General features: G+C 31.4%; 1 protein-coding gene across 3 annotated transcripts; it reads left to right on the forward strand.

Moving 5' to 3' along the window:
- Nucleotides 1-5,536: 5,536 nt before the first annotated feature.
- On the forward strand, nt 5,537-10,377 carry LOC105799745 (uncharacterized). Of its 3 annotated transcripts, XM_052621485.1 has the most exons (14): nt 5,537-5,947; nt 6,272-6,347; nt 6,446-6,535; nt 6,624-6,668; nt 6,787-6,888; nt 7,472-7,562; nt 7,798-7,835; nt 8,346-8,456; nt 8,555-8,694; nt 8,778-8,817; nt 8,934-8,996; nt 9,071-9,261; nt 9,444-9,763; nt 10,088-10,377. In XM_052621485.1, exons 1-14 carry the CDS (start codon nt 5,643-5,645, stop codon nt 10,093-10,095), a joined length of 1,620 nt encoding a protein of 539 aa, XP_052477445.1. In that variant the 5' UTR covers nt 5,537-5,642; the 3' UTR covers nt 10,096-10,377. The 3 variants fall into 3 exon arrangements, with proteins under 3 accessions (XP_052477445.1, XP_012485897.1, XP_052477446.1); XM_012630443.2 differs by having other exon boundaries at nt 5,538-5,947; nt 9,444-10,377; XM_052621486.1 differs by having other exon boundaries at nt 5,665-5,947; nt 6,463-6,535; nt 9,444-10,377.
- Nucleotides 10,378-12,546: the final 2,169 nt, after the last annotated feature.

A 12,546-nucleotide genomic window follows, 5' to 3' on the forward strand; every position in this document is an offset into this window, starting at 1 on the left:
CATCCAATATTTTTTTACTGGTTATTTAGTTGAAAATAATACTTTATCCTTGTGTAAGAATTTTATATATTCAATTATAAATTATAAATATTAAAAGAAAAAAGTTAAATATGTTATTTACCAACAAAAAAGTTAAATATTTTTTCAGATAAACTATCAAATAGTCACTTTTGTTTACCTTAAGTTACATTTTAGTCACTTATATTTGAAATGTTACGTTTTAGTTACTTGCGTTAACGTGTTGTAACATTTTAGTCATTCAGCCATTAATTATCGTTATTGATGTAACGGTAAACTGATGTGATGCGTTAAATCATCATTTCAAACAAAAATTTTAGGTTAAATTATACATTTGGTCCCCATATTTTTTTGTTTTAAGCACTTTTTTTTTCTTTTTATGTTTTTAACTTTCTTTTTTTCTTTATTTTTCATTTTCTTTTGTTTTTCCCTCTGTTTCCCTTTATTCTTCATCTCTTTTAACGTAGTTTTTCTATATTTTCTATATGTTAAAATTTTTTTATGTTTATGAAAAAATAAAAGCTGAAAGCTGAAACCAAAATAAAACTTGCTTCACTTATTTTCATCCCACAATTATAAATCCTCATCGTCCATCATTGCTTTAACAAACCAATTTAGATCTCTCAATGACCTAGTCCATAAGCTCGCCTAACTCAAATACCTCACCAGTTATAACTTATGACAGTCCACCCTCAATAAAGTTTTCCGAGCTCGTTCCCTTAACCTCCTAACCAACTCCACGACCACTTTATCTAACTTACCTACAACATTCTCGACCTCTTGAAACTATGTTGTTTCACGGATTCTTTAAACGAGCTCTACACTTTCAATGACTAAAACAACCACCATATGAAACTTACCCTCAACTTTACCCAAAACAGTTTAATTTCATGCTCCATTTCTCTCTTTGGTTCATCCATACTCAACTTCCAATCAGGCTTGCTTGAGAATATCCAAGAAGGTTTATATCAATTTTACCGTATGCTTAATTTTATTCGTCAAAAATAAAAGTAAAGGAAATGAATAATCTACAATTTTGTAAAAGTTTGGAAATGGAAAATTTTGTTTTGAATATAAATAATTCAATTTATGGTTAGATTTGATTAAGGATGTGAATTTTTTTATTGATTAGTTAGATCCATTTTTAGTTTCAAAATTAGGTTATATTCAAATCGAGATTTGATTAAAAATGATTGATATTCGGTTTTCAGTGAAATTCAATTTAGGAATCATGTGAAAGGAACAATGACTTGATTTATTTGGTGAATAAATATTATGTTTTTTGTTGTAACACCCTTAACCCACCTCCGTCGCTGGAATAGGGTTTCAGAGCATTACCGATTAAACAGACATAATTTCAAGCATATCATATCATATAATATTAAAGTCTAAACAAATCAAACTCATACATATTGTCCCTTATTCGAGCCCTCAAGGCCCAAAATACGTGTTAGAAACAAGTCGGGACTAATTCGGAAACTCAGAGAATTTTTCAAAAAATATTAAGAATTTTCAAAGCTGCAGGGTTCACACGGCCGTGTGACTCACACGGTCAAGAGACACACCCGTGTCTCAGGCCGTGTGGGTATTTGAAATAGGGACACACGGTCGTGTCCCAACCCGTGTCTATACCCATGTAACTCTCTGACTTAGGTCACACGGTCAAGCCACATCCCCGTGTGCCAGACCGTGTGCCCTTTTGAAATGGTCTCGCATGCCCGTGTGCTAGCTGTGTGTCTCACATGGTCCAGTCACATGTCCGTGTGTCTGGCCACGTAGACTTAAAATGTACCTTAAATAGCAAGTTTACCATTCCCTGCAAGCTTGGACAATAAACAACTCAAAAATCATTAATTTAACCAATTCAAAACACGACAAAACACATCCAAAACATGTCAAAACAATCATCCTAGGTGCCTAACCTATGTACCCTCATTGGTACCACAATTATATCAACAAATCATATGATCAAAGTATCATTCAAGTCCAAATTATAAACATACCTAATTTAATCCATTTTACCTAACTTATGAACACTTAAACACCAAATTAACATGCCATAATAAAACTTCAAAAACAACACATGTATATATATACATCAAACCAATATTAAACTTATAACCTCATTTACATTCAATCCACAAAATAACTATTAATTAGACACCCGAGGTACATGCCGACACAAAATGATAAACATCACCATGTTTGAGTTCGGGACTGTTGTTGGATACTGAATCGGCGATTAAAATTAAGTACCTAACCTGCGCACGGAAAACAAAACCATACGCTGAGTAAAAACTCAGCGGTATTTCTATAATCTGAATATTTAAAGATAAGAAATTACAAATATACGATTGCAATATAAACACATATTAATATTTAATTATTACAACAATCATATCATATTTCATTTGTTTCACAAATATCTCAATTCACATACTTGCTATATAAATAGCTTTTCACAATTTATTTCACACTTCATTATACAATTGCATTATCCATTCCATATTCATTTCATGAGTATATAACTCATATATTCCATATATTCGCAACATATTTCACATTTTATTTTCAATTCACTATTTTACTTCCATTTCTCATACCATGCCCTTTCAATATCAATCATAAAATTTACTATTCATTTACCCCTATTAACACGACTCGGACTCAGACGGATACGCGGATCCAACCAAAACACACCAGTTTGGCACCCAATGCCTCATTGGATAATTCGAAGTGATAATTTGACACCCAGTGTCTCATCGAATTAATCCAAAGTAGTAAATTGACACCTAATGTCTCATCGACTCGAAGTCGAAGAAATTTCTAAACTCTTCCAATCCTATGGCATGCCATTTATATCCGACTCAGCCCGATACAATTAATAGAATTTAATTTCACATTTTAAAACAATCAATATCCAATATCAAATTTTCATATAATCACATATACATATAAATTCAATTCAATATCAAAATGCCAAATACTCACCTCAATCACTTACCATAAATATTTAATTAAAATATAACAATTAATAACTAAGTTCGTATTATAGAAATACAAACTGAAAATTCCGAGTTAGTCCTCGTCGACTTTATATTTTCCTTTTTAGTTGAGGATTCTGGTACGACGTAGCTACAGAATTAAAATAATTAAAATTCATCAATACAACGTAATTCAATTTCATATTGAATATTTTAATTTTTACTCAATATTTACCTAAATTTCAATTTAGTCCCTAAACCAAGACTAACTTAATTTCTTCATAATTAATCTTATATTTTCATACAAATTTTACTTTAAACTAAATTTAACTCCCTATTTTCACATAAATTCCAAATTTTTTTTCATAATTTAGTCCCAATTACACAAAATTTACTATCTGTTCTACAATTTAATCCTTTTTCATTTCTAGCTTAAAATCTATCAATTTAATCCCTAATACTAAAATTATTCAATATAGACAACACTTAAAACTCAATAATTTCTAAAATTTTGACTTGGGTCAGGTAATATTTAACATCGAGATTCCAAAAATATAAGAATTACAAGAAAAATAAACTAAATTGACTAACTAATTGAACTTTAAACTTCGAAACCCGTAACCTAGCCTTGTCTTTCTCCTTTCTCCTTTCTTTCTTTCCCTTTTTCTTATTCTTTCCTCTTTCTTTTTTCTCCTTTCTTTCTTTCCCTTTTTCTTTTTCTTTCCTCTTTCTTTTCTGTTTCGTTTTTGCTTTGTCTCTTTTTCTATTTCTTTTTCTTTATCTTTATCTTATTTATTCATTATTTATTTATTTGTTTTATTATAATATAATATAATATATATACTTAATTATTAAAGTAAATATATTATAATATATATTTTCCTTTTAGTTGAGGATTCGATACAACGTAGCTACGGAATTAAAATAATTAAAATTCATCAATACAAAATAATTCAATTTCATATTGAATATTTTAATTTTACTCAATATTTTCCTAAATTTCAATTTAGTCCCTAAACCGAGACTAACTTTATTTCTTCACAATTAATCTTATATTTTCATACAAATTCTACTTTAAACTAAATTTAACTTCCTATTTTCACATAAATTCCTAAATTTTTTATTTTTCATAATTTAGTCCCTATCACACAAAATTTATTATCTGTTCTACAATTTAATCCTTTTTCATTTCTAGCTTAAAATCTATCAATTTAATCCCTAATACTAAAATTATTCAATATAGACAACACTTAAAAACTCAATAATTTCTAAAATTTTGACTTGGATCAAGTAATATTTAACACGAGATTCCAAAAACATAAGAATTACAAGAAAAATAAACTAAATTGACTAACTAATTGAATTTGAAACTTTGAAACCCCTAACCTAGCCTTGTCTTTCTCCTTTCTCCTTTCTTTCTTTCCCTTTTCTTTTCTTTCCTTTTCTTTTCTTGTTTCTTTTTGCTTTGTCTCTTTTCTATTTCTATTTCTTTATCTTTTTCTTATTTATTTATTTATACCTTCTTTATTTATTTGTTTTATTATAATATAATATAATATATATTTTATAATAATTTTATCCTTATGCTGCCTCATTTAATGCCAATGGCATAATTCCTTCTTTAGTCCCTTTAATTTTTCTTTAATCTATAATTCAACTTTTACCCGATATGCAATTTAATCCTTTTACCTAATTACTCTTAATTCATGTAAATTTACCTAACTAAAACCTAATTAACCTCACAACTAACTTCGTGAATATTTTTAATAAATATTTACGAATCCAATTTACAAAACGGAGTTTCAAAATACACTTTTGACAACCGTGACTATCGGGTCATTTCATTTGTAGTGAAGAATATGAGAATAGATAAAAATAAAGAGGAAGAATAAAAGGAAAATAGAAAAAATAAAAAATAAATTGTTAAAAAATAAAATTATAAGGACTAGTTTTAACAAACGGAAAATAAAAAATACATTAGAAGAAATGGAGAAGGGAGGAGAAAGAGTGAGAAGGAGAAGATAACGAAAAAAAGAAGTTCAAAGAACATAAAAGTAAAATATTAAATTGCTCAAAACGAAAAAATATATAAGAACAAATGTATAATTTAACTTAAAATTTTCATTTAAAATGATGATTTAACGTGCCACGTCAGCTTATTGTTACATCATTAACGACAATTAACACCAAGTGACTAAAATGTTTGTCACTGTTAAAGTGTTGTAACATTTTAGTTACTGAGTGTTAATTATCGTTAATGGTGTACAGTAAGCTGACGTAGCACGTTAAATCATCATTTTAAATAAAAATTTTAGGTTAAATTATAAAATTGGTTCCTATATATTTTTTCCATTAAATAAAACCGAAAATTTTAGTCAGCTTACTGTTAAAGTTTTGTAACATTTCAAATATAAGTGATTAAAATGTAACATTAGACAAACAAAAGTGACTATTTTGATAGTTTATCCAATATTTTTCCATTAAATAAAACCGAAAATTGCACTCACCGACTGACTCAATATAATTCTTTTTTTTTTCCTTCTAACATCTCCCTCCAAAAAAAAAAACCTCTCCAATAAACGGGAAAAAGGTGGAAAAACCAATCTTTGTTTAGTCCTTCAACAGAATCCTAAATCTCAAATGCCAAACCCTAGTGACTACATCGCACTTGGTTCACAATCTGAAGAAGAAACTGAACCAGAATTAGAAGAAGATTCCGAAGAAACCGAAGAAGAACAACAAGAAGAAGGGTTTATTCCGGTGATGGAGTCTCCCAGGGTTTTGGCCGAAAAAGAAAGCAAAAATGGAGAAGCTACGGTGTGTTCCAATGCGGGAGAGAGTGGGGAAAATTCTCAAGGGAACGAATGGAATCGTGGGGACATCGATGGGTTGTTTTGCCCTATCTGTATGGAAGCTTGGACTACAACCGGTGACCATCACGTCTGGTCCGTGCATTTTACAATTCGTCTTGGAATTCTAGGGATTTTAATTGAAATTAGTTTCGGTTTTCCTTTGTTCGCGCCAAATTATGAGTTCCTTGGTTTATTATTAATATTTTATATAATTAAAGATAAAAAAAATTTAACTTTTTTGGATAGGAAATGATAACTGAACATGTAGTAAGCATTTAGCTTATGTATAATTGAAGATTTTATTGTTGTATGTGTTCTACTTTCTACTAATGTTAATGATGGGTTATTTATTTATTTTTAATGTGAAATTTTGGCTCACTAGATATGCTTATCAATCGTCCAACTGCTTGGCTGTAGTTGTCTTCCTTGTGGGCATATATTTGGTTTTTCGTGCATCCGAAAATGGCTACAACAACAAGGAACTACAAAAAAGGTTCATTTCATCATCAAACCATGTTATAGTTTCCAATTCTCTATTGCTGGTCGTATATGTATCTGACATTCTTGTTTATGTCATCTTGCTTTCTTAAGTGTCCTCAATGTAACAGGAAATGTACATTAAAAGATGTAAGAAAATTGTTTGCTTCACGGGTTGTTGCTATTGATGGAGAATCACAAAAGGTCATACTAAAATTCCAGAGAATTGATAAAGTATATGAAGAAATATTGAAGAAGTGTAATGTTAACGATGTATCCTTATTTTATGCAGAGAATTCAATCTCTTGAAGCTAAGTGCATCTCTCTTGACAAGAAGGTAAGACTTCTTAGTGGAAAAAGAAGAAAGAAAAATGCCTTCAACTTGGTATTTTTTTGTAATAATCAGCTCTGTGAAACTTTCTGATATTCTGAAAAATGAAAAAAAAAAATTGTAGAATGCTGCTCTAATTAAAAAAGAAGCTGAATGGAAAAAGAAAGAAGCTGAATGGAAAAAGAGAGAAGCTTTGTTGCAACGAGAACTTCACCAGCTTAAAGAGGTATGCTGATCGTAAATGTTTTTGTTTTTTGTTGTTTCTTTATATGGTTTCTTAAAACTACCATGTCCTATTGAATTTGTTTATTAAGTACTTTTTCACTGTGTACAATGAATGCTAGTTGTCCCTGTTAAATATTTGATGAGCGTCTTAGTTGTTGCAGTTTTATTACTTAATTTGTTGCTTGTTGAGTTTTCCACTTCTCCGGTACTTTCTTTTGTGCCCAGTTTTATGCAGTAGTGTTAGGTGCTTAAGTTTGAGCTTGCCTCATTTGTCTTGAAAGCAATGCAATCTCACATTTGCAGGATCTAGTGCAGTCAGTTATATGCATGTTTGTTATGGCGACCAATGTTGTGTGTGGTTCAGAGTTTGAGGAAATATTATTTGGTGTAGTATAGATTTTGAGATCTCTAACCTTATTAAGTAATTGATTTTCAGTTCTTGTTCTCCAATTAGAGATAAAAGTTTGGAAGGCCTGAACTATATTTGGGTGCTTGATACGTATAAATTACACTTTCTGCAGGTTGTCCTGTTTCTTAAAATAATAATAACAGTTTTTTGTTATTTTAACTTTTTGACTTTGCAGAAAACAATTTATTTGGAGCACTTGTTAGATGTGAAGCCTAGGACATTGGGACATCCACCTTCAATGGGAGGCTATTGTGTTCCATCTCTTGGTAGTTCTTTTTCTGCCATTCCTTTGAGGAAGAGATGTATTCTCATAGGGTTAATGATCTTTATCTTCTAGTCCTTAACAATGAGATTATTAAATCATCTTCAGTAGAAACTTCTATGCATGAAGTACGAGGATTGGTGCTTTTTCCATTTTCTTAAATCCTGCATCTTTGGTTTTTTCTTTTCATTATTTCTGGTACATTGTTCACTTACTCATCATGTTGTGCCAAAACCTAGGCTCAGAGTTCAATGGGCAAGGACCTTTCATATTGCAGGTATTACTCTTTCCCTTTTTTGCATTCCTGTTTCTCTTGACAACTCACTTAAATGTGTGTGGCATTAGCTTATGTATGAAATGCCAATTGAAGTTCTCTTGAAGTTACAAACAGTTTATTTTCATGGTTATGTGTGAACTTCATTGCATTTAGCATTACTTGGATGTTGCCCTTTCTGAATTTTCTGTGCTGTCCTCAAAAGTTCTCAAAATAAATTTATTTGATTTAACTTGTTTCTATCTATAATTTGCAATGTCTATTTCACACTCACTTTTTTAAGGACTTAAATATTAGAAACATTTATCTGAATAAGATGGTGTTGGAAATAAAAATATAAAGTCTGCTTTGTCTCTTAAAATGTTTCATTGTAATCTTGTTTGTTGTGTGATTATAACATGGACTCTTTTTCATGATATTTAACATCTTACTTTGTGCACAGTTGACTGTAACTTCCCGAAGCAATTTCTTTCTTCTCTTGTTAAATATACCTTCATTGTTTTGATCTTGCAGAAGGAGCTTGGGGTGGATGGTGCACGGCTATTTGATATAGATGCTTCAAGCAAAATTATATTAATGACACGGAGATTGCAAGGGTTGGGCGGAATGCATGTCCTTACCAAAGTAAAGTTTCTGAGCTTCAACATGAAATGTGACTATTATCATGACCTGCGGTTTCCGCAAAGAATACTCTTATAGAATTTCTAAACATGGGTTTGCAGATGAGCTTGGTAGCTCCATATACGAGACAAGACATTTCATTGCCGACTGGCTCTAAAGCTGTAAGGGATCTGCACATTTGCCCCTCTGATGGTAGCTTGTCACTTTTTGCTTCCTTAGGAAAGAAATTATCAGTTCTCAGGTAGCACCATTCTCAGATTGAATATTCATCTGACTTGTTCCTAGTATTTCTCTTGATTGATTTGATCTTTCATGTTGTTGCAGCACAAAGATTAACAATTTTATCCTTGCCTATGATCTACCGGTAAAATTTCCTGTCAGCTATAACTTCATTTACTTATTAGGTTGAGAATTCTTCTGATTCTTTTATATCCTTCCCACTAATGGAGATTCTTTGTAGTACTGACATTCGACTTTCAGGCTCCTGCTTGGTCATGTTCGTGGGATCTCAACGGTTCCCATCAAATATATGCTGGACTTCAGGTTTCAACAATGAGCTTGGTTTCTTCTCCAGATAAATCTGGGTCATTGAACTAATATTTAAAAGTTCTACGCAGAATGGTTCGCTTGTGGTGTTTGACATGCGCCAAACTGCGAGGCCTTTGGAATTTGTTAATGGGCTGACAAGCAACCCAGTTCATACCATATATTCTTTACATAATTCAACCCTTCCTTCAGGTGTTACAGCCGTTTTGTCAGCATCATCCGCTGGCATTTGTCAGTGGAACTTTGGTGGATCTGAGGAAAGGTAAGTTTTTATCATTTAATAAGAAACGTAGCTTATGCTTCTTGTGTGAATTATCAGAACCTTACCAAAGTGTTAGTTCCTTGTGGTTAACAATGTTTAGGGCCCAAGCATAGATGACTTCTGTTAGTTGATTACTCTAATTTATAGGCTGTCTAAGAAACTTTTGGTCAACTCTTTTGAAGGCAACCTGTTGTTTTGGAGACTGGCAATCAAGGAGCGTGTATATCTCTTGCTTATTGTCCTAGCAGTGATGACATAATTGCTTCATTTCGCCCAAGAATTGACAATTCTAATGAAATGGCATATTCTCAACACTTACTGACTCCTGCTATTGGGCAAGGGGTTCAGGGTTCCCATGTTCATTTGAAGAGATTCGGAAGCAATTGCTATCAGAAGTTGGCTGTTACATGCGCCAATGTCAATGATGTTCGGTTACCAAGATCTGCAGTTATGAACATAGAGAGTCATGGGTGTTTGTTTGCATCAGGGGATGAACTTACAGGTGAACTGGTCTTGCAAGAGTTGCCATCTTTTACTGTTATTCAGCATCTTAAATTGCGAAAGCAGCCTATTTATGATATAAAGTATGTGCATGATGTGGATGGAGGTTTGCTAGGTTGTTTATGTGATGATATATTGCAACTTTACGGTAATCATGCTCTAAAATAGATTTGGATGGCAACTAGGAATCTGTCGGAAAGAATTCCATTTCTAAGGATGAAGATCGTGAAATATATATATATATCTACCTAAGGCCATCTGATGGTTAAGAGTTATTGCAATGATTTTTGTTGATATTATACACCTGCCTTGAACATGATTGCAGGTTTCTGATTGTTCCCAGAGGCGATCGTCCCACATAGTAATAGGGTTTTAATCTCAGTTTTTTAGTAGCTTTTCTACTTTATTATTAATAATTCTTTTCCCCATTTAGCAAGGGGGGGGGGGGCATTCTTTTTGTCAGCTCCACTTGCTGCTTATATTGTATCATAGTTACTGGTTTGCGAACTACTTAGATGATTTAGTTAATTGTATCCCACCTAAGAGTTGCATAATCTTGTTATATATGTACACGTGTGTGTCTTTGAATATTGACAATGGAAAGGGTTGGTGTCATCTATAGATGTTATATCCTTGGGAGTAGAATCAGAAAACTTAATACGGAGTGGATGGGGTAATTTTGAAATTCCGGTATATGATCCTCCTGAGTCTGATGCAAAATGATACACTACTTTTGAACGGGAGGCCATCATCATTGATCCTTACAAGCTAGAGCTTGAAAAGAAAAAGAAAAAAAGGAACCATAATGAAATAAAATTATTACGAAACGGCAGAAGAAGAAAGGCCCAGACCAAAAGTAGATTTGGACTTTTGCTTGATTGCATATTTTTGGATTTTGAAAAAGAAACATTGTAGCCATTTTCATTCCCAACAGTAGTATGTTGTAAAGCTCCTCCCCAACGACCCCATTCTTTTTCATTCTTCCATTTAGCAATTGTTTGAATTATTGTTTGCCCAAAGCATCTCTAATTTCATTCACTATGTCGGCAGCTGCTATTATTCAAGTGTTAGTGTCACGCCTTTTTAAGATTCTTTGCTAGGTTGCTAGTCACCTTTCTTGATTAGAAAGTGAGTTGAAAACTTTATTGAACCAAATGCTCAAAACCCACCATTACAACCCTTGAAACAAAGGTTTACTAGATTTGAAATTCGACTATCCTTTAACTGCAAGTTTCAGAAAGAAGAAACAAAGAATGATAACAAGGCAAGCAATGAGACAAGTGCTTTTGGGAGTTGCAGTTAAGCAGGAACAAACTCTGGAGCGCACACTACTTTCCCAATCCAATGAAATGGATAAGTAGAGAAAACAAATACTCAGGTTAAAGAACTAAAAGCTTGGGGTTGGGTATCACTTGTCACTCTTAACTTTTTATCATGTGCACCTGCATTATTACTACTAGTATGTTTTCTGCTGGGAATTTTTTTTTTTTCCTTTAATCAACTTCTTGGATACCACATGGCTCATTGAGTGGTTCTTTGGGTGGGCGCCTTATGAATGATCCTCATCCATTTTCCCTCAATTATATAAATGATCACCTACTTATTATTAGCGTGTTGATGTTTTAGTCATTTAGGATTAAAATATCTATTTTAATCACTAATTCTACCAAAATTTAATATTTTATCACTCACACTTTTTTTCATTGATATAATAATAAATTTAGTCCTTTAATGTTTATAGGTTCTATCAATTTGATCCTAATTCTAAATAGTTCAACAAATTTAACCCTCAACTTTACACATTATATCAATTTAGCCTTGATTATTAAAAATTCAAAATTAAAAAAAGCTGTAAAATATAAAAAAATTACAAGCTCATTTTATATGAAAATACATTTAAAATTATAAAAATATATTTTTCTCATTTTATAACATGACCTTTATTTATTAAAATAATAATTTTATAAATAAAATAATTTAAGGGAAAAAGTCATGAAAAAGGCTAAAGTAGATTCAGTTATTCTTTTTTTTTTCAACATTAATGACCACAAATTACAGCCTAAAGTCAAAAAGTGTAAGAATTTATGTTTTTAGGGTGTTGCCTAGAACAAGTTTGTTGTATTTGAGGTTGTGTTTGAAGGTGGGCATGATTGGGGGTGTATATGTGAGGTTGAGGTCTTGGAGACCCAATAGATGGAAGGTCATGACAGTAGCTCCACAATTGATTCTTAGTTTGATGGCATGATGACAGAGGATGTGAAAATCGAGGAATTCGGTGTAAGGGTTATTGGTGTCAGTGTTTATAGAGAAGGTAGTGCCTAACACTTGACAAGTTGGCAAAAACTAAGGAACAAGACCAAATTTATAATAAATAAATTTTTAATTATAAAATAAAACTAAAAAAAGAAAAGGAAAAGTTCAAATCCAATTTAAGTTTTGTTTGGGAGTTTTAAAATAAATTATTTTATTTATAAAATTATTATTTTAATAAATAAATTTCATGTAAGAAAAGAGAAAAATGTATTAATTTATTTATAATTTATAATTTTGTATGAGTTTTACAACTTTGTATGTATTTTATAAAATCTTATGCATTTTTATCGAAAATGACCATTAAAATCATTTTTAAAATTTTTTAATTTTAGGTTTTAAGAAGTAAGACTAAATTGACATAATGTGTAAAGTTGAGAGTTACATTTGTTGCTTTTTTAGAATTAGGACCAAATCGATAGAATTTGTAAACATTAGAGGGTTAAATTTGTTATTATGTCAATAAAATGACTA

This window comes from Gossypium raimondii, chromosome 9 (genome assembly GCF_025698545.1).
Source record: "Gossypium raimondii isolate GPD5lz chromosome 9, ASM2569854v1, whole genome shotgun sequence".
In the NCBI taxonomy this organism is placed as follows: Eukaryota; Viridiplantae; Streptophyta; class Magnoliopsida; order Malvales; family Malvaceae; genus Gossypium; species Gossypium raimondii.